The following is a 27525-nucleotide window of genomic DNA, read 5'->3' as shown; positions in this document are numbered from 1 at the left end:
TTTTCCCGTGGCACTCCCTCCGCAGCTCTGAGAGCCGAATCGGTGCTTGAACGGATTAAACTTTTCTACGGACGTATCGGTTCCGGCTGGCACAGCTCGGCCGAGGGGAAGGGGTCAGTCCCGAATCCCGCGGCGATGTTTAAGCCAAGCGTCAGAGGATTCCCTCAGGGGGACACCTTGCGTGAGGGGCACCAAAACTGCGGGCGCTGCTCACCGCCTCGACCCGCAGCACTGCAGCCCGGCCCGGGCTGTGGGGCCCGGTGAGCCCCGGGGGAGGCCCGTGGTGTCGCCCCGGTTTGCCGGGCGGGTTCTGGGGGAGCGGGTCACTGCCCGAAGAGCGGCGCATCTCGCCCGCACTAAAGATGGCCGCGGCCCCCCTTGGCCTCCCCGGGGCGAATCCCGAGAGTTCCTCCGCTGCCAGGAACAAACATGGCCGCCCAGGCACCGCCCCCGCTGCCCTCACTCAAGATGGCAGCGCCCGCGCCCTCAGGCGCGCTCCCGCCAGCAGCCAACATGCCGGGCGGAAGGCGCGTGCGGCGGGGCCAAGATGGCGGCGGTCACCATGAGGCTGCCGGCGGTCCGCGCGCCCCTGAGTTCCAGCGCGCCCCGGGGCGCCGAGAAGCACCTGGTGGCACCGGGGGACACGATCACCACGGACACGGGATACATGAGGTGCGGCCAGCGGCGGAGGGGAGGCGGCGGCGGCGGCGGGGTGGCGCGGCTTCGGGCCGTCCTTAGGTAGCCGCTCTCCCTCCGCAGGGGCCACGGCACTTACGTGGAGGACGACAAGCTGATCGCCTCGGTGGCCGGCGTGGTGGAGAGGGTGAACAAGCTGGTGTGTGTCAGGGCGCTGAAGGCCAGGTGAGCGCGGCCGGGGCGGGCGCGGGCCGGCGGCGGGGCCTGGCTCGGCCGGCTGAGTGAGGTGGGCGACCGCCGCTCTCTGTCCCAGGTACAACGGCGAGATCGGCGACATCGTGGTCGGGAGGATCACCGAGGTAAAGCCCCTTGTTTGCCGCGGTGCCGAGGAGGAGGAGGAGCAGGAAAAGGAGGGTGGTCGTGGCTCACTCCGACTCTAAATGCTTCCCGGGGTCCTAAAATACTGGCACGCGTCAGTGTCCCTGCGCGGGTAACTGGGAGCGTGTGGACTTTAACTGGGATGAGGCTGGCAGAAGCCAGCAGAGCTGTCCCCTCCTGCAGCTTGGGGAGGTGGCAGCTCCCATTCAATTTTTGAGTGTGTACCTATAAGTTTGGGTGTTTTTTCCCCCTCTTAGGTTCAGCAGAAGCGATGGAAAGTGGAAACAAATTCCAGGCTGGATTCAGTCTTGTTGCTGTCATCTATAAATTTACCTGGTGGGGAGCTGGTGAGTGTAGCTGGTTTTGTTTTGCATGGGAGTCTAAGATCCCCTACACTGAGCTACTGAGGGATGTTTTCTCTTCCTGGGCTACATGTAACTTTTCTTGCGATGTTTCAGAGAAGAAAATCAGCCGAAGATGAGCTTGCAATGAGGGACTACCTGCAGGAAGGAGATCTCATCAGTGTATCCTGCTGCTCCCATTGACACAGGAGCCAAGGGCAAGGGAAGAACAGAGAGCTATGCTGGGGTGGCATTGGGCAGCCTTAGGGACCCTGTTTCCTTAACTGGCACCGACAGGCAGAGGTCCAGTCCATATTTTCTGACGGGGCTGTATCGCTGCACACCCGGAGCCTGAAGTACGGGAAGGTGAGTTATTCCAAAGCCCTTGATCCTGGGTTAATTCTGCACCAGCTGACTTGTATAAGGCCTTTAGGAGGCTTTTTTAAGAAAAGAGCTCTGGAGTAGAGCAGGATGTTGTTATGACCCATTCCTGCAGGACAGGACAAGTCTCAGCTTCTACATGGGAGCACCACGTAGAGTTTCCCCAAAGCAGAGGTGGCCCTTTGATCCACTGCTCTCCCTGTCCACAGTTGCAGCCTGCTAGTTCTGTTTCCCCCACTAGCCACTTGGGAATTAAATCCTGGGGAGAGATCTCCTCACTCCTCTTCTGCTGGCTGTTGCCCCTGTGACTTGTTCCTCTCCCTGGGGCTCCATTTGAGGCTTTACGCAGTCGGCATTTATCTCTGGTTTTGCGCATTGAAATAAGCCAAGGGGCCCGTTGGAGCGTAGGCTGCAGTTTGGGATTACCAGACCAAGAGTATTAGCACTTAAAAGATGAAAGGGAAGTGTGCTTATTGCACAAAGGGTGAAGGACAGTGATTGGATTACGAGGGAAAGTGTTCTGCTAAATTGGGCTTCTGACTTCTCATTTTTCTGCAGGGATGGTTGATGTGTAGTTACGATCAAGATATTATTAACATTTGTGCTAAGCACTTAGAGTATTCTTCATCTTCAAAGGGCTTCACAGGCATTAGTTAATCCTCCCAGCGCTCCTAGAGGCAGGCAGGTTTTATATTCACTATTTCACAGGAAAAGATGTTAAAACAGAGTTGTTCCTAGGCCAGGAATGGAGTGAGTGTGTGTCAGTGACTTGGTGTTATCTGTGGTGGCTCGTGCTGTCTCTCACGCTGAGCCTCGTGGTCTGCTCTCCAGCTTGCCCAGGGTGTGCTGGTTCAGGTCTCTCCCTCCCTTGTGAAACGCCAGAAGACTCATTTCCATGACCTGCCCTGCGGTGCATCCGTGATCCTCGGCAACAACGGCTTCATCTGGATCTACCCAACTCCCGAGCAGAAGGATGACGAGGCTGGAGGCTACACTGCCAACTTGGAGGTGAGTGTTCAGGGAAGGTGAGCCTTCTTCCACCAGTGATGGTTTTCAGTCTGACATAGTCAGAGGCACATGAGTAACCTGAGACTTTCAGGATCTTGAGTTAGGTTCACAGCAAGGCTTTTTTACTTGTGTGATTTCCCTGTGCATTCATCCCTTTTCCTCTGTCCTTCCTCAGCCAGTTCCCTTGTCTGACCGGGAGGTGATCTCACGGCTCCGAAACTGCATCGTGGCTCTGGTTACTCACAAGATGATGCTCTTTGACACCAGCATCCTGTATTGCTATGAAGCGTCCCTTCCTCATCAGGTACAGGAACCAGTGGTGTTTATTCCACACTGAGGGGCGGGAACAGAAGGGCTGCATCAGTTGCTGCTGAAGTCAGAGTTTCCTTTCAACTTACCAAAGCATCCTGTAGTGAGTGACAGTATGAACTCTCCCCTTCTGCATAATGTGAGTTGCCTTGCACAATTTCAGGGATAGTTTGAGGGATTCTGCCTCTGGCAAAGTCTAACTGTTCCTAAAGAGAGATCAGTCCCTTTTTTGATAGATGTTGTGTATCCCTTGCTGGGATTATGGACCTTTTAATTCCTGTGAAAGCAGTGTTAAATTTGGCATTGTATGAGGGTACAGTGCATTTTATGAAGCAATGAAAAAGTAAATGTCATGCATTGTACAGAGAGCAGTCTCGTGTCTGTATCCATATCCTACACTGCTGAAAGGCTGCCTTCATTTGACCTCTTGTGTGCAGCTTTTCACTGTGATTCCTGCCAGCACAATCACGGGCAATTCTCTTCCCATAAGTAAATGAGATCTGAATTGTCTTCTGCTTTCATGCCCAGTGAGGTATTCTTTTGAAGTATAACTGTGTTTAAGTCATCTCTGCCCTTCCCAAGTACAGTGGGTGTCCTTCAGGAAAGATGAGGTGGATTAGTAGCCTCTTCTTTGATTTCCTCTGGTCTCTGTAAGAGCTCCCTGGCAAAGTTAACTGGCAAAGTTAATTTTGCCTTTGACCCTCTGCCACAGGTCCTTTTTCACCACAGTCCTCTGAACTTCCTTGCTGGTTGCTGCCATGTGTCAGGGACCTTTGTCTCCCCACAGAGTGCAAAAGAAGTAGTTGATTCCTGGTGCTCATATTAGTCTTCCTTCCACTGCAGATCAAGGACATTCTCAAACCAGAGGTGACAGAGGAGATTGTTCTGGAAGCTCGACAGAGGTTGCTGGATTCGGAGGGATAGAGCACATGGCCAGAAGAAGTCATTTGAAATCCCAGCATGGCAGCTTTGATTCTCAGTATTATATGGAGTTTTTTTTCAGTGTTCTAGTCCCCAACATTCATTCCACACTTCAGAAACCACCAAAATTCCTCACTCCTAGGATATCTCCTGTGTCCTTTTAATACAAAGCAGTACTTAAGTACAATAGCCTTTTAGTGCAACAGCCTGAAAAATTGCTATCTGACCTTTATGAAGATGCAGATGCAACTGAGACGTGTCTCCTAGCACCTGTTGCTGTGTCTAGTGCCCCAGAACTTTGTGCAGAATGACAGAGAGGAAGGGATATGTTTTGTGATGTTTCTGCCCAGATGATTTGGATTTTAACTTACTTGTGATACAGATCTACCAGTCTGTCCCCTGACTGAGAGCCCTTGTTTTTAAGAATGCAAATCCAGGCACATGGGTTTAGAGAAGAGGAGTATCCACACCCTTGCTAACCATGGTTTGGATCTGGCTGTTCATGGCTTGAATGTCTCAGGGGTTTGAGATGGGATGAGGCTGTCACTGTCCATATGGGCCAGGAGCTGTGGACAAGCAGTGTCCTGGTTTGTGCGTATCCTGCTGGTCATTGTTTGTTTTTGGTTTTTTTTTCTAATGCCTGGGAGCTGAGCTCCTCTTCTGAGGAAGCACCAGTGTGGTTTTGTATTAAGTATTCTACATTTCAATAAATTTTTTGAAACAAATCAGTCCTTCAGCAGCGTGTGCAGTTTTTAATCAGGCTTAAAAGCTGTGGTGGGCTGGTTGGCTCAAGTTCCCTTGTCCCAGGACACTTGGAATGGTTACACTGTCTTGTCTTCCCTTCAGCTGCAGCCCTTCATCCCAGGAGGACTTGACCTTCCCCTTCAGCCCTTACAGGGTTCCTCTATAAGGACTGCCTGGTGCTCACAGTGGCTTTCCAAGCACTGGATCCCTTGGAGAGGTGAGTCAAGCAGAGGTGACTGGGGGATGACAGGAGCCCAGGATGACACTGGTGAAGATCTTCAGGCCAGTGGTGAGAGGTGGTCATGTTTAGCCAGCTGTTGGCAGGCAGTCAGTCACATTCTCTGTGCAGAATATGATGCTTTCCCTGGAGAATCCTCTCAGCTCTAGGTGTTTTATTTATGTATTCTATCTATTTGTATTGCAAGTATATCCTTGCACCACAGCACTGTAATTCTTAAAAAGGATGATAAAACATCTGTCCCAATTGTCCCTGAATCCAATTGCACGTTTCAGATTCACACTCCTGACTCAGGCACAAGGGAAAAATTCTTCACTGGGTGTTTTCCTGGGAGCTAGAAATTCCCTTTGTTGCTTTCCCTGTGGTCCCGAGCAGGCACTAGATGGCACCTTTGGATCGTGTTTGTGGCACTTCCCTTCGCCAGCAGCTCCGCCTCGCTGCCCTGCCAAACGGCAGGGCCTGGATGGCTGCCACCAGCGCCGCTGCCCAAATCCTAAAGCATAATGGGGCTAAGGACAAGCAAGGACATGGCTAATCCGTTCTGCTGCTGCACAACTGCCCGTGCTGCCTCTGAAAATAGTACTGAACTTGTCGGGGGTATTGCTGGAATGCTCCACACAAGGCCTGGGAATTGTTATTTTTAAGAGGATTCCCTAATAAGTGTTGCAACAATCACATCCTCAAGATGGCTGGGGAAATTTGAAAACCAAGGCTTGATGGTGACACTTTCAGGTCTGCATCTTTTGCTTAGAAAAGCACTTTTTCCCCCCTCTTACCCAACTGCTGTAGTTTAGCAGCTGTTTATCTTATTACCACGGGGAGATTCAGGGATTTCTGCTAAAAAACAACTCAAAATCTGAACTACTTCAGCTCTGAGTTTTCTGATTCCTCCTGCTTGCTGCAGGATTCCTGATATTTTGGCATTAATGATGTGTTAAATTGGGGAGGCAAGTGACTCATCCAGTTCCCTTATTCCTGAATACCTGGCACTTTTGTTTTTAAATCCAAGAACACCAGCTGGTGAGGTTTGGTTGTGGATCTTTCCTGATGGGAGAGAACCAAAGGTCTCAGTATTTTCCCCTGTGATCATGCACATTCAGCCAGTGGTGTGCCAAGACCTAAATTCTGTAACAAGGCTTCAGCAAGGTCATTGCTGGCAGTTCCTGCAGCCCCACCCAGCACAGTGCTGCAAACCAGCAGGTAACAAGCCAGCAACAGCAGTGTCCCCTTAAATTCTTGAAATACTCTGTGGGATTTTGCTGGGCAACTTCTAAGCAGGAAGGGTGAAAAGAAACTTTGGCTTCTCTGGTTTAAGAAAAAGAAAAAAACAACAAAGTATTTGAAAGCAGGGTGGGAAAAACCTAGCAAGTGTTCATTTTTATATGGGGAGCTAAAAGGCCCATGCAGCATTAAAACAGCTCAGACCAACCCAATTTCTTCATTTACCAGTGTCTGACTCGGTAAAGCAGCTGTAGCACCTCCTGTGCTGCTTACTCCAGGGTTAATGCATGGTGCAGTTGTGCTCAGAAGTGGAGTTGGTAACCAGTTCCCTTGCTGGTGAGTGCTGCCTGTAGGAATGAGAACACATCACTCATCTGCAAAAACAAATTTCTTGTTTCTTGGTCCCAGTGTTCATGTACTAATAGGAAGAATTCCTTTGCTCCTAGGAATAACCACTGAGATTTTAAATTTGTGCTAATGGTTTATTAATCCAATTACTGCTGCTTATTGCATTACTTCTGTACCATCCATGCACAGTTTTGCTGTTCAGCTGAGAGTGGTACAAATAAAAAGCTTTGAGCAGACCTGAGAAGAGACTGAAATTCCACTGAGATTAGAGACATCTTGAAATGGTTCTCAGGTTCCTGAGGACTGTTAATTAACATGCTAAGTTTTATTACTTGGTGGAGAGGTTGAAGCTTTTAAGATATTGTTATGGAGAAAACATCACTGCAGCTGTTGGGTGAGAAACCACACTTAATGGGAGGTAAACAGAAAAAGTACTGAAGTATCTCTTAGGAAAAAAATAAATGGTAGGATGTACATGGGCTTGATTGAAAAAACACTAGCTTTTTTTTTTTTTTTTTTTAACTTATTCTGTATTCACACAACTTTTCTGTCTCTGTCTTCTCTAACAATTTCTGAATCTACTGGGCAACTTCCAAGTTTAACATGAGAGTCATGTTCACAAAAACTGGCAGTGGGGTTGGGGGCAGAAAATGTAATAGCCTTCAGGAAGGGGAAGAAGGCAGGTACCTCACTGTGACATTTGGGAGTGACCGGCTGACTCATCTGCCTGTGTATTGTCCCACATGAACTACAGCAGTGCTCTGGGAAACAGGAAATGCTTTTGGAGAAACTGCTGAGTGGAAAGAGGCTGGGAACTGCTGGCAAAGAACCTGCCCCGCTTTGCTGCTTATGATTGCACAGCATCAGAAAGAATAACTGCCTGTTGGCCTGAATGATAAAATCACCTGGTCTGTTAAATCAAAAGTAAGTGCATTCATCTGCACAGATCTCAGGCAAGCCAGGGAAGAGCATATTTACAGCCTGTACTGTCCACAGCACATCCCTGCAAGTGATCAAGGACAGGTTGGACAGGGCTTGGAGCAACCTGGTCTAGTGGAAGATGTGGAACATGATGGTCTTTAGAGTCACCTCCACCCTAAACAGTTCTGTGATTCTGTGAGGTCCTGCATATTTGCAGTTATTTTTGCTTAATTTGGTGAACATTTTTCTGACTATTGTGGACCCGTGGTTGTCTTCTGGAGTTTACTCTGCTTCAGCCCTGCCATGGTAGGAGAGATTATCCAGGATGCTCCAGAGGAGAGTAACTTTTTCAGCGAAGAATAGTTGGTATTGGTTTTTGTAACAAATTTCTCTTGGGCTGCTTGGCCTGTGCTGACAGCTTCATTTCCTCACTTTCCTTCAATCCATGGGAGCTGGGCGGGGTTATATCACCTCGGTGAGAAGCTGATCTCCATTACTGAGATAAACCTGGAGAAACTCTGCAGAGTTCAAGAGGTGTGACCCTGGATTTATCTCAGCACGATGTACCAGAATTTCTCTCTCCCGTGTGGGTGTGTGTGCAGCACAACCAGCCTCAGTATCTGCAAACTGAGCCATTGACGGAAAAATCCAATAGAAATGGTTTGAGCTCAGTCTCCTGACTAAGAATTAGTGATGCAGGAGCAGCCTGGCACAGCAGAGATGAAGGATCCCGCTGGGCTGTATGAAGTGCTACATTTTGGATGCTGTTGTTAGAAGATGAAAAATACAGGTCTGCCAGAGACCTTGAATGTGGCATAGGAGACATGGAGTGTGTTTGGATTTGTCACAAGGGAGGAGTCAGTATAAACAAGCTGCTCTGTGTCCAGATGGTTGCCCTGAGCAGGAGGCTACGGCACAGAATTGCAATTGTGTGTTCTCCTGTTGTCGAGTGGGAGCAACCACAGACCTTTGACCAAAACATCCTGACCTCAAGCTGCTGCCTTGACCCTCTTCTATCCCAAGGTGAACTGGAGAATGTATGAAAAACTAAGTATCTTCAGCACCACGGTCTGCTCTTTAGCTCAGGGAGCTCTCAGTGTCGGCTGAAGAATTTGGGGGTTTAATTCCATCTTTGTACCAAATGGAGCACAAAAATGGGTCAATAAAATATTTTTTTTCAATTGTCACTGGCCTCTACGGCTGGTTTTGGTATTGAGTTCTGTGTGTGCTGAGAGCATTCATAAGGAAATGAAGTCCTTTGTGCAAGCAGGGTGACAGATTCCTGGCTGTGCACACAGCTGATCCAGTTAGGATCTCTTGTTCCCTGTCCATCTCTGCAAGCATCCAGGGTCCAGAGCTGGCCAGAGGCTCTGAGACCCCTGCAGAGTCAGATCTGTAGGAAAACAACTTGGGTGGCCCTTCTAAAGAGGTAAGGGATTTCACATGAGCTTTTTGGGGCATTTTCACAGTTTTTTTTCAACAGAATCACAGATTAGTTGGGGTTGGAAGGGATCTCTGGAGATCATGCTGTCCAACCCCCCCTGCCAGGGCAGGTTCACCTGGAGCAGGTGACACAGGAATGTGCCCAGGTGGGTTTGGAATGTCTCCAGAGAGGGAGACTCCACGCCCTCCCTGGGCACCTGTTCCAGAGCTCTGCCACCCTCAGCGTAAAGAAATTCTTCCTCATGTTGAGGGGAAACTTTTTGTATTTTAGTTTATGGCCATTGCTCCTCATCCTGTCACCTGGCACCACTGAAGAGAATCTGGCACCATCCTCGGGCACTCCGGGGAGATATTTACATGGATTGCCGAGATCCCCTCTCGGCTTTCCCTTCTCCAAACAAACCCGGCCCAGCTCCCGCAGTGTCTCCTCATCAGAGAGATGCTCCATCCCCCAAATCCCCTCGGTGCCCTCCGCAGGACCCTCTCCAGCAGCTCCTTGCCCATCTCGCCCTGAGGGAGCCCAGCACCGGGCACAGCACTCCAGATGCGCCTCACCATTGCCGAGTAAAGGGAGGATCCCCTCCCTCGCCCTGCCGACCACGCTCCTCAGAGGCTTCTCCCCGGGAAGCCCCCGCTGCCCTTCCCGGCCCGGCCGGTCCCTGGAGCCGGCAGCGGGGCCGGGATCGGGCAGCGCCGGGCGGGAGGCGGGGGCGGCGGAGGAGGAGGGGCCGGAAGGGGATGTGACCGCCCGCCCGCCGGCCCGGGGGTTCCGGGATCTCCCTCGCCGCCTCCGCCGCCCCCCGCCAGTCCCGCAGCCCCGGGGTACCCGCGGCCCCTCGCCTCGCTCCGCCCGCCGGGCCCCGCTGCCGCCGCCCGCCCGGGGATGCGGCCGGCGCGGTCATCCCCGCCTGCCCTGGCCCGGCTGCTGGGCAGGAACCGGCCTCCCGGAGCTCCCCGGCCTCGCAGCCCCGCGCCCGGCTCCGCCTGAGGCAGCGGGCATAGGGGCGCCGGCCCGGCCGCCCCAGCGCTGCTCCGACGCCGCCATGGCCCCGCCGGGCCCCCCGGCCCCGAGGTAGCGGCGGTGGAAGGAGACGAAGCCCGGTGACCGAGGAGCCCCCGTCCCATCCCTGCAGCCCAGGGAGCGTGCGGAGCCCACCCGGAGCTGCTGCTGCTTCTGCTGGGGAGTTTACATGGTTCCAGCGCACCTGAGCCTGCTGGGCTTCGGCGATACTTGAAGCCGAATCCGTGGCTCTTTGGCCTTTGCTAACTCAATGCTATGCAAAAGAAAAGGAGGAAAAAAAAAAAGAAACCTTGACACTAGTTGTGGTGGGAATGGCTGTTTCCTGCCCTGGGTGAGCCCGTGTGTGGTTTCTTGCTTGTGAAATGAACTAATTCTCCTTTTCCCGGTGGAAGACACACTACAGATGGCAACCTGAAACTTCGGTAATGCTTGGTCATTGCTGAGCGGTTGGAACTTTTACTCGTTTGTTTGTTTGTTTGCTTGCTTGCATAAAGTCACCTAAGGAGCCTTGTTGCTGTCTTCAGGAGCATTGGAGGAATTTGTCTTAATTCTTCACTTCAAGTGACTTTTTCCCACTGTGAGTGCAGTCAGTGCACCCACCTCAACACCTTCTCCTTCAAAACTCCTTCCCAGCCTGGAAGATCAGGGATCACGGACTTCTTTGAAAACTTCTCTTCCTGGGAAAGGCTGCCCATTGTTACTTTATGGGGCAGCAGCCTGGAAAAGTTCTTGGGGACCAAAGGAGGCCAAGTCTGCCTGCCCTGCACTTCATCAAAGGAGCAGGGAAGAAGGAGTCATCGAGGCATGCCGGCCCACACTGCAACGTCTTCGTGGAACATGGTGAGGAGTTGCTATTGGTATTTGGTTTAATTTTGGTTTGCTGAGCGAGGTACAGTATGGATTTATTCACGTGGAGCAGATACAGACATGTACTTTATGGAAGCCTTGTTTTCTTTCCGTAGCTGCTTAATGCAAATCTTCTGTGATTGTTTATTAAGAAAATACTTGGGTCAGATTGCTTGAAACCTGAGGAGGGGTTTATTGTACAGCTAAAGGTGAAATGCAAGGAAGTAACTTTTTAACTTTGTACAAGTTTCTCATTTCTGCCTTGGTTATGTTCTGGTTTGCAGTCTGGGAAACTGTTTGATCCTTTTTGAGTTGTCTGTGTCATAGTACAGACCAGTCCCAGCCAGTGGTGATGCTGTGGTCAGTGACAGGTGCTCTTTAATTATCTTTACCGTAGTGACTTTGCTGCTTCGAAGGGAAAAAAACCAAAAAACAACCCAACCCTTATTTTGGAAAGTTAGTGAACTTACTGCTGTTGTGAAAAGAATTTCATGGGGCATTTGGAACACCTTTGCTTAGTGGTTTCTCACAGCTGGTTAAACCTTCATCCTGTGCTGTGATGAAGTGCTGGGGGCCAAAAGTTTGGGGTAGAACAACCCTGTCACTTGCTGGCCTTCTGTGAAGTATGTGGGGGAGTTCAGAATGTCAGGAAAGAAGCCAGATGAAAAACTCAGTAGGACTCAGAGGTAGATTTGGTGACTGCATAAAATTCATCCTTAAACAACAAAACAACCCCCCCATACCCAAATAAACTGTAAACTGAAGGCATCTCTACAGAAGTGAGGTGCAGAAATGCATTGTTTTGCTTAAACTCTTCTGAGTAATCCTTGCTTTTGCTCAACACTTTTAAAAATCTAATGTTCTTTGAGATGACGTGCTGCTGGCTGCTGCCTTTAGCTGGAGAATGTGATTTTGACAAAGCTTCTGTAACAGTTTTGTCCTGTAGAGGAAGTTTATCTGTGAAGAAAACAAAACTGCATCTGTAATCTTCATATAACTAAAAATTGAAATACTTTCTGTGTCTGAGAACACAATATAGTTAGAGGAAAAGTTTTGATTTTTTTTTACTTTTTAAAGGGCTGTGCTCTCAAATTTTTTCTCATTCTGTGTTTCTAGAAGGGCCCAAGAAATTCTCTGCAGTGTTCAACAAACTCACAGAGATCCCATGTTTGTACTGCTCTACCGAAATACTGTTTTGAGTTACTTCAGTGTTTCGTTTTCCCATACAGTGTTTGTGCACTGAAGAAACTTGAGGTAATTAAGGGAAGGTTAGAGACTATCAGGGCTAACTTGGCCCTCTGATGTTAAACCTGCTGCTGGATTTTTTCCTTGCTTTCAGTCCTGTGATATACCCACTCCTCCACCCCCAGTCTGGTTCCTGCTTTTACTACTTTAGACAGAGTTTCAAGGTCAGATGAGATACAGCCAGAGCACTTGCTGCAAGCAGTACAATATCCTTAGTCCCTTTGGTGTTTTGCTCTAGCAGAAAAGCCAGAAACGTTCTTTTTTGATCATCTAACAGCAACAGGCAGATGGTAACTTCTTGCCAGTGTGACCTGAGGTCAGCAGATCCCAGCACATTCATAAGGAAAAATGGCATCTCTAATGTCCGTGTGCCATATGTCCACGAGGGACCTTGGTGTCTTGGTTTAGAAATGAATAAACTTGAAAGGGGACATCAGGGCTAGGACATCTGTTAAGAGAACTGCAAAAGATCAGCCTTGCTTATACACATGAGGAAAATTTTCCTCCTTTGAGTGGATGAGAAGGTTCTTCCAAGTCCTGGCAGTAGAAGGCGGTACCATCATTGTTTATTCAGCTCTCTTCTGAGTTTGGGCTGCTCCTGTCCTGAAAAATGCTATGTTAAAAATCTGGGCAAATTAAGAGGGAACAAAGTTCATTGTAGAAAGTAAGTTCTTCCTTTTCCTTTCAGTAACTTGCCTTTGAAATACATAGACTGACATGCTGTATAATTAATGAGTAGATCAGTATTTAATGCCTTCAGTCCTATTCAGTTATGGGCTGTAGTTCATAAAAATTAAGATTGGTGTTTTTTTCAGGGCTTAAATGTTTGCATGTTTCCCTTTCAGTACTGTCATTACAGTTTCTTCTAAATACCAAACATTGTATCTGGTTTCTCTGTTGCACTGTGGGAACTAGTTTGTCCCAGGAAAATCATGTTTCTGGCTTTTCAAAACTAAGAAATCCTTAAGGAGAAATTCCATGGTGGGCCACTTAACCCCCTAGAGACAGGTGAATTCTTATATGTACTTGTCTGAAGTTCTTGTATATTAAAGCCTGTGATAAAACAAACACAATAAGTGGAACTTTTGGCAGCAGGGCTCTCCTTTTAGGGCTGTGTTTTTATAAAAGTATTCATGATCCTGTTCTGGTGGGACCAGTACCTGCGAAGTTCTACTGAGGCTCATTCAGCAGGCACTTAGTGGAAGGTCTGGATTGCTTCAGTGGTATAAGATTTTGGCTGAAAGGGTTAGTGAATATTATCAGATACTAACGGTGTAAGGCAAAATAACTTTCAGGAAAGTAATTCCGTTTTTCGGTCATCGCACTCTCTGTAGCACCCAAAGCAGCACACCCAGAGGCTTCTGAAAAGCCGAGGAGGCAACTGGCCAGAAATCAGCTCTGCTGGTGCTCAAATGTTCTGTGAGAATAATGCAGAAAGGCTCTAAATTTTGTCATGAGCTGACAATTGAGGAGTGCCTTAAGGGGGGAAAAAAGTAATCTATGGGCAAGTTTTGGGCTTCTCTCTTTGTGCTGTTCCTTTCCCCACGGAGGTTGTTTTACAAGCTGGAGTTCATGCTCGTGTCGTTACCCTGGGCAGCAGAGTAGCCCTTGCTGGGATTTTACAAATTTCACCCTGATGCAGATTACTCCAGCTCACAGTTTGCTTGCGAGCTTGAACTTGAGAGGAATTATAAAGGCAAAGTTTGCTTCTTTCTCTTTGCTTTTCTTGGAGGGAAATGAGTCTGTAGTCACTGCTTTTTGGAGATATCCAGCTGAGAAAAAAAGAGTGGTCAGCTGACAGTTAAGGGGAAAGACAGTGTCAGTGCACACTAGTGTATCTTGTGCCTTTCCAGAACGTTAATTTTGGCAAAACTCAGACTTCAGAAAAGAAAGGTGTGTTCTCAGAGGGCTCAGCTCTGATCCCAGAGTTGGCAGGAGTTGACTGGAGCGACTGGCAAACACCACACCTTCTCTGACTGTCTCGTGGAGGTGTTGCTGTGCTGAATGATGAGCAGATCCCCTGAAGCATGTTGGTAGAACAGAATCTCCAAGCAAAAGCAGCACTTGAAGGCTTTAAAAATGAACTCTAATCGTTACATACATGATGCTGAGATGAGGAAGAGATTGATAAAGCACTTGGACAAAAATGGCCTTTTCATATTCTCTCATAGTGATGAAATGTGGTCTCAGAGTTTCTCTTCCAGCAGGTGAGTGATAGGGAAGCTTAAATGAGCTGTTTACCTCCCTGTAAAGAGAGATAAACTGCATAACTGGATCCATTTTTCTTATACATTTAGTGCTGAATATAGCTGAAGTCAGCCAACTACAGTCTCTGTCATATTAGATCTGAATTCTTTTTCTTACAAGGGTGCTGAAAGTTTTACTGCTTTAATTAGGAAGTAATTGTGCAAAATGGATCTATAGCACCAGCTTGCCACAGCTGCCAGTTGGAGATGTGCCCTATACAGTTCACTGTGAGCAAAAATCCCAACAATTAAAAGCACCATTTCCTACATTATTGATTAAAAATAAATTTTAAGGGTCTTAATGTTTAATAATCTATCTTGCTTTATGCTGTTAAGTTTCATGTTTCAAGTACCTGAATTGTGAAAATGAATAAATTACATTGTAATCAGTTCCAAGCATATCCTGGGCTCATCCCACAGTGTGGGCAGCAGGGCAAGGGGGGAGATTCTCCCCCCTCTCCTCCACTGTGCTGAGACCCCACCTGCAGTGCTGTGTCCAGCATGGGAAGGACTTGGAGCTGTTGGAAGGAGTCCAGAGAAGGCCATGGAGATGCTCCAAGGGCTGGAGCCCCTCTGTTCTGGGGACAGCTGGAGAGCTGGGGGTGTTCAGCTCAGAGGAGGTTCCAGGGAGAGCTCAGAGCTCCTTCCAGTGCCTAAAGGGGCTCCAAGAGAGCTGGAGAGGGACTTGGGACAAGGGTCTGGAGTGACAGGATACAGGAAATGGCTTCAAACTGAGGATAGATTAGATATACAGAAGAAATTCTTTGCTGTGAGGGTGGGCAGGCCCTGGCACAGGGTGCCCAGAGAAGCTGTGGCTGTCCCTGGATCCCTGGAAGTGTCCAAGGCCAGGCTGGACAGGGCTTGGAGCAGCCTGGGGTAGTGGAAGGTGTCTCTGATCATGGCAGGGTTTTGGAACAAGATCATCTTCAAGGTCTGATTTTTGTACTCATTATCCTTTATCCTACACGTGAGCTCAGTGTGTCTTCCTTCTATGCAATATACATTTATTAGATAGTCAATTGCCCGTACATGGAAATTATTTAAATGAGACTCCTTCTGTATTAGAACAGTTTCTTCAAACCCATATACTTTAAACCCCTGCATTTATCTCTTCCCATTGTACCTCAGGGCATTTTTATACTCTGTCTCTGCTTCACCAACTGCAAAACCTGAGACTTCAAAGAAACTGCTTTACTACTTCTGACTCCACTTTAGACCATTCACCTGAAATTGGATCATTAGCACCGGCCTAATTGGAAGCCGTTTTTTAGAGTCTGCCTTCAGTATTTCAGGTTTTCATTCTGAACTGACAAAGGCTGGAGATTTGGCAGCTCCCAAATTTCAATTTCCATCTCTATTAGGAGGGACTTATCCCCAGCTTTTGGGATCATTGCTTATGTATCCAACTTCACTGTGCCTCAGTATTAGCCTGGTTAATGCTGACATCTGCTGCATGCTGAATGCAGATTTGTTTACTGCCTCTGACTGTATCCCTTTTCATCATAAAAATCACTTGCTGTATTTTTTCCTGTTCCAATTATCAAATATCACTAGGTTTCGCTAAGAAGCTCTTCCACAAAACTTGATCTATGGTTGGAATATGTTTGGAAAGACACCTAAGACTTTCTAAACTGCTTTTCCACAGGCCGAGGTGGATGGTGATGATGGGGAAAGGCTAATCCCTTTCCTGGGCAAAAGCAGTTCTGTTTTGTGCACTGACTAATCTTTGATAACTTGCCATATTTAAGAAGTTGATCTCCTTCATGACAAATAGGTATCGGTTGCTCATATGCCAGACTTTCATTATCAGATTATGCTGGTGCTGCATTCTTATTTACAGATTTTAATAGGAAGGCTATGGTAGGAAATCAGGACAGGCAGGCAAGAGAAAGCTGCAGGGTATTAGCATAGAAATCTTTCCTTGTAGGCGATCATCTCTCTCAGCACACTTCAACATTTGCCATCAAACTCTCAGTATTTTACATTGGAAAGTTTAAATCTTAAGCTTGAAATGAGCAGTTGACGCAGTCCTGTTGCTGAGAGTCCTACGTTTCATCCCTGGTGCTCTCAGCGTCAGGCTCTGTGGCATGTGACACTTCATGAGGGTGCAGAAAGGTGAAAATGGCCTTGGAAAGTCTTGGTCCTGTTGAATGTCACTTTTGGGTGGGGATGCTGTAGGGTCGTGCCTTGGAACAACAGGTGTGTGTTTCCAGCTGTGCTTGTAGGAACTGTGCTAAAGCAGACAAGAAATAATGGGGAGAGTGTTTTGATAGCCCTGGTGTGGCTGGGACTGTAACCTTGGCAGGTGCCAAGTGAGGAACGCTCTTAGCTGACAGTGGGAATGCAGAGCTGCAGGAGTTAGTCCAGCACTTAACATCCAGCTGATACCAGTTTTGTGTTCAGTAAAGGTTCATAGCACCCTGCCATGAATTTTGGGCCCCGTTTGGAGTGTTTCAGCATCACAGGACATTCCTGCAGCTTCCATCCCTGCACTTGATCCACCCTGTAAAGTTTAAAACCTGGGTCGCTGTGGCACTGTGTGGGTGGACACTGGGTGTGTTGCAGGTGCTTTCAGCTGCATAAAACACTCTGATTTGCATTTACAAAGACTGAAGGAAGTGTTTGAAACACTAGTGACCTTCTGGAGCATTTCTGCAGCTGGACTTTGCTTTCTTTTTTTCTTTGGCAGGGGGAAGGGGCTGGCTTCTCTCTGCAGTGCCTGTTTAGAGCTGTGTGAGGAGCACTGGTGTCTGCACCCAGCAGAATTCTGCCAGTTCAGCCATTCCTGTGAGAAGTAGTTAGTCTCCTTAAAGGTCTGCTGTGAATCCCAGGAGTCCTTTGCTGTAGGAACATCCAGAGCAGTTCCAGCAGAAGCTAGAGGGACTCTTGCTTCTTTGCTTCTGCGACTCTCTTATCAGTCCACTCTTACTCTGCTTTATGTAGATTGAAGATCAATCTAAACAATCTGTAGAGGCTATTAATCTGCTTACCAGAGTGTCCATTTGATTGGTTTAAGGGGGATTCTTGGGCAAAAAGGTAATGAACATTCAATTTTAGTGAGTAAAGCTGCCTAAGGCAATGTCTTTCCTTAGTTCTTAACTAAATTAGTTCTTACTTAGTTCTTAACTTTGGTCTTTCTTTAAACTTCTGTGTTTAATGCCAGTATTGGACTTAGATATTAAGCCTAATTTTTTCTGAGATGGCTGGAAGCTTCATCACGCTTGTGGCAAATTGTGATATAATTCTGCTAAAATGGTGTGTTGTGCTTTGGGAGGAGTTCCTTTCTACACATCTTGTAATGCCGAGGCAAGTGTGTCCTGAATACCAGCTTGCTTTAGTTTTTGCTTAAGTACTTTCTGAAATTAGTGTTGGAATTAGATTTTGGAGGTTTTTTTCGTGTGTGTTTTCTTTTTCCCCAGCATTTTTTCCTGGCTGTTACCAGCTGGGTTGTGAAAAGCAGGAGCTTGCTTTAATGCAGAGTGATTGCTGCTAATTTACATGGATGCAAGCAAGCTCATCATTCTTTCATGAGTGAGGAGACTGCCTGATTTATGTTGTGTCATCTCTGAGCACTGTTTTTACCTAATGAATAGAGTTTCACAACAGATTATTAATCATTAGGACTTTGGTTTCATTGTGTGTATTAAAGAATCAATATTGCTACATGTTGCCTGCCTTGAGAAGCTGCTTATCCATTAGTGCCGCTTTTCTAAGGCATTCTGGTGCATTTATCATTTTGGCTGACTTCACTTCCTACCTATTCCTGCCACGTCTTCCCAGGGCCTGAGCTGTGTCCAGGCTGCCTCTCTGCAGATTCCTCCTTTCAAGTGCTGTCTGAGCAGTAGCAAATGTTGTTTGGTCCAGTCTCTCCTTAGAGCTCATTAAATAGTAAAAGGCTGAACATTCCTGTGTTGTGGTTTGCACTCCACGTTTGCATCAGAGAGAGGGAGTGATGGCCCCAGAAACCGGGAATAATGAGTGATGAAGACTGTATTGGATTACATACTCTGCTGCCTGTTAAATGCCTGGGTTTTGGAGGGCAAGGCTTGCTGGAGGACAGGATTCCCCCGTTCTCTGACCTGCTCTTTGTTCCGTGTCCAATGTCCATCTCTGCTGGAAGTACAGAGTGACCTGGGCATGTTCCCTGTGTTTCCTGTCACGCTGATGCTGCAGAGGAGGAAATTTCACTTACTCTGTGCACCCAGAATCCAAAACACACCCACAGGAGCTCTGTCAGGTTTTGGATTGACCCCAGTGATTTGATGATCTGCCACTGCACACCTGGGGGAACTGATGGCTATTTCATGGCCTTTTTTTTGCGCGTGTGTGTGTTCCCAGAATAAATAAGGTTGTTTTTCCAGAGGCTGAATGTGTGAATGGTAGCGGGATAAGGGCATGGAAACTTGAAATAGGAAATTCCTTGGGCTTTCAGGAAATGTTTGCTCTGTCATTCGTGTTCAAGTTGCCTAAATTCAAAGGCTGCTCGTTAGGTTCTGCCTCATTTAACACACCTGGTGAAGGGCAGTTCCCAAGTTCTCAGTTCCTGGCCTGACCACGGAGGGTTATCACAGGGCTGTTATGCAGTAAACACAACTGTTTTCACTTGAGCTTTTGTGAATAAAATTATTTAATTAATTTTAAGCGCTTTAAAATTATTTACTTAATTAAAACTTAAGCTTTATTACAAAGGTGTAAAGCAAATGAAATTGTCATTTGGGGCACTGGCCACCAGATGTCTTCTGTGACTCTTCACTAACTTGCTCTGATTAAAACAATCCCTGCAGTGAGAATTGTCTTGGAAATGAGCAAAAGTTTAATGGTGAGAACCGGGGTCAGAAGTGACAACTGTGAATTTCAGAAATAGTGGCTGTCAAGTCTTTTCGGATTCTATTAGAACCTGTAATCTTGTGTGCTTGCTTGCTGATATAAAAAAGGTTGGTAGGTGATGTTTGCTTTCACTGTTAATGGGAAAATCTTGCTCCCTCATCTCCTCAAGCTCCATTTCTACCCGTTCTTTGTTTAAAGAATAAAAGAAATAGTTTTGAGTTCTGCATCCCTTTTCACTTGTTGATGTCTTCTGCATTTGGTCTAATTCCCCTACTTCTTTTATTATGCTGCCCTGACTTTTTAAAAATATAAATACTTTCCTAATATTAAATATTAGATTCCTCACAGTATAGAAACTGATTTGGTAAATCCTCTTGTAGCATTGAGTTCAACATTTGGGAACGTGAGCTTTTTATGGCAAGGATGCTCAGGGAATATCTGGAAACAAATTCAGCCTGTGACACTTATTTATACAGTTGGTGTTGTCTGAATGTCAGAACTGCTCTCACAGAGCTAATTGCGGAGTTAAATGGTTAGGAAGTCATAACAATGCTTACAAAAGCAAAGCTGTAATCTAGTAATACTCTATTTTACTCAAATCACTTTTGGGTGAGAGAATTTTATAGTAACAAAGAAGATTTAGTGCATCTAGCAAAATAGTTTAAGCTATAAATATGTATGTGAGCATGGGGGTTTATTTTTATTAGTTTTTTGGCTCTAAGTTCTTTTCATTCCTGATATAAGTCTGACAATACATAATGTTCATTTAAAAACTACATCCCATTTTATCCTGAATAACTGGAACAGCTATTAGAGCTATTGTCGTCTGGCTACACCTCATGTTTGCAAATAACCTAGGAAAGCTCAAATGAAAAGTTTTGAATAAATGCCAAGCTGTTATTTCTTCTTTAATATATTTAGCTGGATGGATAAGAAGCTGCATTTAAAAGTCTCTGCAATCAAACCCATTACTTCTTAAAAGACCTATTGATGGATTGCACTAAACGTGTTTGCTGTATACCTTTTTTTTTTTCCCCTCAACGTGCAGCTGTTTAATAGAAAATGGATGTCCTTTACAGGAAATGAGCTGGAGGGAAGACAAAGCTCTTCCCATCATTTGATAGTGTTGATGTTCATGTAGAAGCTGTAATTTCCCTGGGCTCTGCAGATTGTCTGTTATGTCTAAATAGTGCGTCCCACGCAGAGGTTTGGATGTCAAGGTGCTATCATGTTTCAGGTATTAAGTAGTAATTATTGTTATGAGGTGATCACATAAGACAGTGTAAGTGTTGCTCAACCTTTCAAATTCCATGTCATTAGGAAAAAAAATGTGTTGGGGAAGCTTCAGTCTAACTTAGCCCTTACTGTGAGAACTGCTGGTGGTTTTTACCTTGCTCCTGCTGAAAAGTGGGATAAAAAGCCTTTTCATGACCACAGGTACACCACCAGATGTGGTGTGGGTTGTCGTGCTTGCGAAATACAACTTGGAGACATAATCTGGGAGTTAATTCTGGATTTGCTGCAGCAGTGGGTCTGGAGAGGGCCAAATCCTGAAGGATGTGGCTGCTTAGCAAAATGTACTGAGCTACCTCTTAAGTAGGTAATATTTTGAGCCAAGCAAAAGGAAGAATTAGAATAATAAAGATTGGATTTTTGGAGGCAAATGCTAGCTTGAAATGCTAATATAATCATCTTGGTGACTGCAGTTCTGCCTCTGCAAAGCAAAGGCAGTGGGTGACATTTCATTGAAGACCTGCTGCAATGTTGATAAGCCGACCTCTCCTGAGAGAAATCGTGAACTTCACTGAGCAGCAGCAGGGCTTTGTAATTGTGGCTAAAAACACAGGATTTGAAAAACATTAAATGAAAATAGATCAGTGCTGCATTTATTATCAGGTAAGGATTCAAAGAACCATGAAATGTTAACTTGAAACATTTGCATTCCACTCATCGGAATAAGTAGCACAAATCCAGTGAAGTGTCTTCGTTTCTAATTTGTTAACTTGGGCTACTTTTCCCCAGAAAAGTGAGTTTTGCACTGTGCTGGCCACGTCCACATCCTTTAGTCCTGCCTAACTACAGAGGCATTAAAAACATCGAGGTGAAAGTCACAGACACCAACAGAGCAGTTGCTTTCCAGCTCAGACATCCCCGTCATCCGCAGCGTTCCCAAATTAGGAAGTGGTGGGCTTCAGCAGGACTCAGGAGCGGGATGATGTGGAGCCCCTGGAATGAGACACATTTCATGGCCTTGGACAGTCTTGAATCACCCGGAGCTGAGGGTGCCTCGTCACCCCAGCGCCCTGAGTCACGGCGGCTGCGGCAGGACTTTGTCTGCAGGGAGATAAAAAAGGGTGGATGTTGTGGCTGAAATGGGGAGATCACCAGCGAGCCACTTCTGAAATAAATTCACCGTGTGGTAGCCAAAGTGCTCGGTTGGGCTGAAATGTCTTGGCCGTTCTACCTTTAAATTGCTCCGTGGATGTCACAGTTCTTTAAATTCCAGATTTAGAAGGAGGGTGGCTCTTCTGTGGTTACGAGGCTTTCATCTGCTGAAGCTGTATTTCGGAAAGTTGATGTGCTGCTTGTGAAATGCTCCCCTAAGGCAAACAAGCCCTTTGGGGAGGGGGACTAAGGGCTGGAGTGAATCAAACAGGCATTTTACATTTCAATTATTAATACAGTACTTTTTATGATTCTCAAATTGGAATTGCTAGCAGCTGAATTTTAAAAATGTACTAACTCCTAAAATTTTTAGGAGTCAAACTAACCCTGTGGAAGTAAAGGTACTGTCTTCTACTCCAAGGCCTCTTTACCACAGTCTTGCACAATCACACTTGGATTTGAGTTCCCTTTATCTTGCTGCAGTGTGTTCTATCCATGTGGAGGTGTCCATAAGGGATGAGTCGAGGGGAGCTCTGCAGCCTCCTCTGGAGGGTAAGGTCTTACCTGAGAGGACTCACACTCAAAAGGTAATTGCAGGGTGCATTCCTGACTTGTAATAAAATTCTGATTTATTGAAAATGGATTGAAATAAGCAGTGCTATTAAAAAAAATATTATCACAAGGATGCTGAATGCAAAGCTGAGCAAATGGATTTCTTTAGGCTACAACAAATTGGATTAGAGTATGTTGGATGCTTCCCCTTGTGCCTCTCTCCCCATCAAAAATGGTATTTAAAAAACCAATCTGAGTGCAATACTTTAGGCAAAAAAGGGATGGAGGAGGAGGTCTGTGAGAGAGCTTTTGCTGAGTTCTGTCAGTGCACCTACACCTTGACTCCATGTTGTGGTGGGGCTGACCTGTGTGAATTCAGCTCCTGCCCAAAAAAAGCCCCACAGGAGCCAGGGACATTGGAATTCACCTCCTTGTGCCGTGCAGCACTCCCAGCTCCTCTGGAGCACAAATCACCTGCCCTCACTCTTGATTTCGGAGGCTGACATGTCAATCTGAGCATCCAAGGTTTGGAGCTGTGGTGAGGAAATTGCATTCAGCCTGGGATCATACCTGGGACGTTTTATGAAGCTTTGGCTTGAGGAGCTGGCCTTGCCAGGGGTTGGCCTGGGGGTGTTTTATGAGATGCACAAGGAAAAGCAGATTACAGGGATGGGGGAGGAGAGCCGTGGAAATGTTCACGGCTTCTCTGGGGCTCTTGTGCCGCTCCCTGCTGCGGGGGTGGCTGTGAGCCAGCCCGGGTGACAGAGAGAGCTCCTGTTACTGTGAGACCACAGATAAACCCCGACAGCGACTTTGCATCCTGCTTCTCCTTGTGCCACCTCCACTCTTCCTCCCACATCTGGCCCTTGCACACAGTAGCGATGTGTTACTAAAAGCAGACCAAATAATACAGAAAGAAAAGCAGATTTTTCTTGGCATCTGACATCAGTGTTATCTGCTCCATATCCCCCCCATCCCTGTTTCTGCTTTTAATTATGCATCTCAAAGAATAATTGAGATTTTTTTTTTTTATCATTTCTCCTCCGTGCTGGGGTTGTCCTTGGATAAGTAAAATGTATATTTTCAGGCTGGATAATTGAGGTTTGTGTAGGCAGTGATTCCAGGGATGCACTGGTGCTGAGGCAGATGAAGTCCTGTATTATTCCTTGTGGCAGGGAACAGCATCACAGAGAGTAAACAAGTACCTGCTTGGATTGTTCCTGAGTCGAAACCAGATCCTTTATCTTTATGTTCTTTGTCATCATAAAGCTCAATTTCTTGCTCTATAACCCATATAAATCGGTAATAAGATTTCTTCATAGGAGAGGGCAGAAGGTTGAAAAGTGTGGAAGTGCTTGAAGGTCCTCAGAGATGGAATAGTTTGTGTTTGCTGGTTTAAATTGGAAGCTCTGCCTTTTGTACAGGTACTGATGCCAACATGGAATGCTGTGCACGTTTATTTGGCTTTGATTTATTCATTGGAATGGGGGAAGATTAAACTCTTCCTGGATAATGCCTCACCTCTAGTAGGTGCCTATCCTATAGCCGCCCAAATTTGATCCTTTAAAAATCTGTGTTGTATATCCCTGATATTTCACACTCTCCTTGTAACTGCTCACCTTTTGTCTTCCAGTGTGCTAAAGCGGTTTATTTTTATTTGTTTTGATTATGTTGGGGTTGTTTGTTGTTGGCTTTCTTTGTCTCTATCAAATTGCTGCCTTTTCTCTTTGGAGAAACAACTGTCCATTTTCAAATTGGATGCTCTTGCAGGCTGAGTGATTGCTTTGTATTGTATAAGACTATGGAAATCCTGCTGTTGAGCTGAAGCAACTGAAATTCTTATTGAGAAAGGAAGTAATAATTTCTTACTGCCTGCTAGAAAAGCTGTTGGCCTGCCCCTGCAGGTGACCTGCCGAGGATTTAAGAAAGAAAAATTGGATTTTATCCTCTTTTTTTCCTGGTTTTAAGATGGTCAAAGCTGGCATGAAAAATGGTGGTTTTCAGAGAGGGGCTTTGTCTGCCCAAAGCAGCAAAAAAGAGCAAACCTAATCTTGTTTTTTTCCTCAGGTCAGCTTTTAAGTTCTTGGATATATTAGGTTGCTAGTGAAAATAGTATTTTTATTGTTTCTACTCTTTTAAGTAAAGGGAGTTGGCTGCTTTGCCCACTCAATTTGAGATTTTTGCATCTTTCTATACTTGTTCCTTCTTGCTGCATTTTGGGAAGATGGTCCTTAAGAGATTGGCAGTGTCCTTTTTGGGACAGCTGGACTTGAAAGGCCGGTGGCATTCGGATAAGGTGACATCCCTGACGTCCCTGCTCTCCTGTCCCACCACAGCCTGTGACCCTTGAGCTATTGATCACTGTTCTGTAATTAAACATCCAAGTTGGTGTAACTCCTGAACAGCCTGATGGTAGAGAACACTTTTGCACTTTCTGAGGTGCAGAGTACCCCCTCCAACAGCTCAGTGGAACCAGAAAATCAGACATGTTCTTGGGAAACTTGCTTTTTAGCCTTCTTGATGAGATGGATCAAAGCTTTTAGCCAGACTCATCTCTGTGACTGGATCACGCCGCCTGAAGGATTATGTGGACAGGAGGCTGTTGTGAGTTATAACAAGAAGCTTTGTTTTGAAAACCTGTGTTTTTCTCCTACGTTGCAATTACAGGGGATGGGGCTTAGATTTCCACTTTGTTCTTGCCAGTTGTTGAGGCCTGACCTGGAGCTTGCTGGGAGGTTGGCGGTGTGATTGCAGCACTTTGGAGCAGGACAGACACCTGGGACTTCCAGTTCAGACACTTTTTCTCATCCAGCCTGCAGATTTTTATCTCTTTTAACAAACAGTCTCAGAAATTGAAGAAACAATGCACAGGTTCACATCTCAGCAATTTCTTCTCTTCCATGAACCCTGACCGACACAGCGATGAGAAAGAAAGAACATAATTGTAACAAAATGTTGTGTGTGTCTCCTTCATTCTGCAAAGCCTGTATTTTAGGGAAGATTGTATTGCTGGACTCAATAGTCCAGAAACATTGTCCTTCCATTTCCTCTACATTGTCTCTTTCCTACAAATATTATTTTCATAAGATCTAGTGTGAATTAATGCCTTTTTTTAAAATATATGTGTCTTTTCTGTGTCATAAAATAACCACTCGAGCTGAGATCGAGTTCATCCTTCAGCACCCATATTCAAAGGAAAAGTCTTAAGGATTATCAAAAAGCTAAAGCTGGAGGAGGCCATCTTGCCTTCATGATCCTTCGGGCTTTGAGATTTTGGTTTGGAGCATTTGGTATTTTTTTTACCTCATGTCTGGGGACATTTTATCATCCTCCTCTTTCCTGTTCCGAGCAATTACCATTTATTTTATCTTCAAGCAGCAGCCTGTGGCAATAAATTTTAGGAAATTCCTTCCCGCCCTTTATTAAGCCCTACATAATAGCTTCCGCTACTCACTCATACATTCATTAGGAAGAATTAAACGAGTGCTGGCGCCCATTAGCAGAGCGTTTAATAACCTCTCCAAGGGAAGGTGCAGCAGATTGGAATAAATGAACAGGAGCAAAAACAAATGAAATAACTTCAGAGAATATGCTCAACTAATTCGTTCTTAGAAAAACTACTTATTTACATGAACGTAGCGCTTCAAAAGGTGTCAGTTTGAAACCACTGGCAGAAGGGTCTCTGAAGATCTACAGGCAGTGACAGTGAGAGTGGGGCTATGGTGCCTTGGAGAAGGGTTCTGGGCATTTTAGGGAGAGAAAAGGACATTTTAGTGTGTCCTGCCCACTTCCCCAGCTGCTGATGCTGTCAGCAAGGCTGATGGCCGTGCTTATGGGCTGCAGGGAGGACATCTGTCCTGCAGGAACTGGGCCATAACTAATAGCTCATCTCATCTGGTAGCAGCCATACCACAGTCCTGGGATGCCTGTGATTGCTGATCCCTGCCAGGATGGGCTACGGGGGAAACACAGACCGTGTAACAGTAAGGAAATTACCCCTCCTCCATTGGTCCTTAACTACTGCTTTAAAGAAAATTCATGCTCAGCCAACAGTTGGCATAAGAGAGATCAGACTCTGAATACCCCTAAGTGGCTTTTCCAGAATAAAGATAATATTGGAGGCATCGCTGTAGGGAATTTCCTTAGGAAATCTCAACTTGTAAAGCACCAGGACTACAGCTAGACCTGGAGCTGCACGTTGCAGGAAGAGTTTTGCCACTAGTCTGAGTGCTTTCCATTATTTGACAGTATTTTAATTTTTATGTGTACGGTCTGATCCGTGCAGATGAAGGAAAGTTGCTGGGACTCACGTGCTCTTTTGCTGGATACGCATTTCCTCTTGTCTTGGTGCAAAACAAGCAGAGCTTTAAGATCTGCTCCTGTGTGTAACTCGTGATAGCTCTGTGCCCTGGTGTAAAACAAACACTGTACCCACGGCGGCCTTGCAGTGTCACAGTAAGTGTCTCTCAGCTATGCTCAGCAGCCCTTCCTCCTCCAGGATCTGATACTGACACGTTGTTTTCACACACTTCAAAGCTTCAGACTGATTCTCTCTTGGAAAAAAAAAAAAAAAGAAAAATTCCAGTAAATAAAGCAAATGAAAACTCTACAGTAGCAGTTTTTATGGCTAACATTTCATAATGGCAGCGCTGACAACCTTATTTTCATTTTGCTGTTACCTGTTTTGGAGACAAAAATGTCATTGTTCAAATGTAATTTAGGTCTTGTGGATGACAGATTTTTTTGAGATTTTGTGTTGGGGTTTTTTTTCTGCAGTCATTTCTGATCTCATTTGAGGAGCTCAGCGAGTTGAGAACAGTGACACAATAATTGCTGTTATTGAACCAGAGATGCAGTTTAAGACTTTTACCTGGATCACTACATTTGATTGATATTTTAATTTGGTTTTCTGGCAGATGAAAGATAATGAGAATCAGCTTGCAGTTGGAAATATTTGCACTGGAGAATTCCTAATTTTTTTTTAATTATTGTTTTTTCTCTGCTTATAGTACATGTGCAAGTTTCCTGTTTGAGACCCCTAATGATATTTCAAGCATCAACAGTATCTGAATGGAAGGAATCTGCACAGATCATTTCAATATGCTGCTAATATACTCAGAATATCTTTTTCTAGTCTCCGTGCTGGATAATAGCTCGGATAACAGCTTCCAGACACGTAAATAACATTGCAGAGACATGGTGCAGACTCCTTAATGGATAAACGTATTTATCAACCTTGTTATTTGCATTGCTTTTTAAATGGCCTGATCACCCTTCCTCTGAAGGAAGAAGTAACTCGGGTAAATTTTGAGCAGATTGGTTTTGGCTCTGTCTCCTGCTGTGATAGGTGGACAATGAAGTGTTTGACCAGGACTGAACCTGCAGAAGAGCAAGGTGAAATGCTGCTGATGAGTTAATTTATTCCTGTGGGGTCACTCCCCTGCTAGTAAATAGCAGCGTTGGTAATTCCTGCTGTTTTCTTGCAAGTTTGCGGTATTTCCTAGGCGAGCCCTG

At 45.9% G+C, this 27525-nt stretch overlaps 2 protein-coding genes across 2 annotated transcripts in view; both read left to right on the top strand.

Annotated features, from left to right (window-relative positions):
* Positions 1-532: 532 nt before the first annotated feature.
* On the top strand, positions 533-4699 carry EXOSC2 (exosome component 2). The gene is made up of 9 exons (XM_040083253.2): positions 533-672; positions 760-861; positions 950-995; positions 1272-1361; positions 1473-1538; positions 1653-1721; positions 2568-2744; positions 2920-3048; positions 3897-4699. Exons 1-9 carry the CDS (start codon positions 548-550, stop codon positions 3975-3977), a joined length of 885 nt encoding a protein of 294 aa, XP_039939187.1. The 5' UTR covers positions 533-547; the 3' UTR covers positions 3978-4699.
* A 5228-nt stretch (positions 4700-9927) lies between these two features.
* The window catches only part of ABL1 (ABL proto-oncogene 1, non-receptor tyrosine kinase), a 77010-nt gene continuing 59412 nt past the window's right edge, over positions 9928-27525 (top strand). The window contains exon 1 of the mRNA XM_040082896.2: positions 9928-10750. Within this exon, the coding sequence (XP_039938830.1) occupies positions 10615-10750 (136 nt within the window). The 5' untranslated portion in view covers positions 9928-10614. The remainder of the gene's footprint in view (positions 10751-27525) is intronic.

Source organism: Hirundo rustica, chromosome 20 (genome assembly GCF_015227805.2).
Source record: "Hirundo rustica isolate bHirRus1 chromosome 20, bHirRus1.pri.v3, whole genome shotgun sequence".
In the NCBI taxonomy this organism is placed as follows: Eukaryota; Metazoa; Chordata; class Aves; order Passeriformes; family Hirundinidae; genus Hirundo; species Hirundo rustica.
Note: the sequence above shows the minus strand (reverse complement) of the source record. Positions and strands in the feature narration are given on the sequence as shown.